The sequence below is a fragment of the Colobus angolensis genome, unplaced genomic scaffold (genome assembly GCF_000951035.1).
Source record: "Colobus angolensis palliatus isolate OR3802 unplaced genomic scaffold, Cang.pa_1.0 Scaffold799, whole genome shotgun sequence".
In the NCBI taxonomy this organism is placed as follows: domain Eukaryota; kingdom Metazoa; phylum Chordata; class Mammalia; order Primates; family Cercopithecidae; genus Colobus; species Colobus angolensis.
In genome coordinates, this window is record NW_012121809.1 from 16,746 (window position 1) to 17,527 (window position 782).

Below are 782 nucleotides of genomic sequence, written 5' to 3' on the forward strand. Positions count from 1 at the left end.
GACTCTAAGGACACCACCCTCATCCACCAGATATTTGGAGGCTACTGGAGATCTCAAATCAAGTGTCTCCACTGCCAGGGCATTTCGGACACCTTTGAACCTTACCTGGACATCGCCCTGGATATCCAGGCAGCTCAGAGTGTGAAGCAAGCTTCAGAACAGGTGGTGAAGCCCGAAGAACTCAATAGAGAGAATGCCTATCATTGTGGTCTTTGTCTCCAGAAGGCGCCTGCCTCCAAGACGTTCACTTTACACACTAGTGCCAAGGTCCTCATCCTTGTATTGAAGAGATTCTCTGATGTCACAGGCAACAAACTTGCCAAGAATGTGCAATACCCTGAGTACCTTGACATGCAGCCATACACGTCTCAGCAGAACACAGGACCTCTTGTCTATGTCCTCTATGCTGTGCTAGTCCACGCTGGATGGAGTTGTCACAACGGACATTACCTCTCTTATGTCAAAGCTCCAGGAGGCCAGTGGTATAAAATGGATGACGCCGAGGTCACTGCCTGTAGCATCGCTTCTGTCCTGAGTCAACAGGCCTATGTCCTCTTTTACATCCAGAAGAGTGAATTGGAAAGACACGGTGAGAGTGTGTCAATAGGCAGGGAACCAGGAGCCCTTGGTGCTGAACACACAGACAGGCGTGCCACGCAAGGAGAGCTCCAGAGAGAACCCTGCCTCCAGGTACCCGACTTGGAGGAGCACTTGGTGGAAAGAGCCACTCAGGAAAGCACCTTAGACCACTGGAAGTTCCTCCAAGAGCAAAACAAAACCAA

General features: G+C 50.6%; 1 protein-coding gene across 1 annotated transcript in view; it reads left to right on the forward strand.

Moving 5' to 3' along the window:
- The window catches only part of LOC105502342 (ubiquitin carboxyl-terminal hydrolase 17-like protein 17), a gene marked incomplete at both ends in the record, with an annotated part of 7,734 nt that extends 6,960 nt beyond the window's left edge, over positions 1–774 (forward strand). Inside the window, one exon of the mRNA XM_011928756.1 lies at positions 10–774. Within this exon, the coding sequence (XP_011784146.1) occupies positions 10–774 (765 nt within the window). The remainder of the gene's footprint in view (positions 1–9) is intronic.
- Between the last annotated feature and the right edge of the window lie 8 nt (positions 775–782).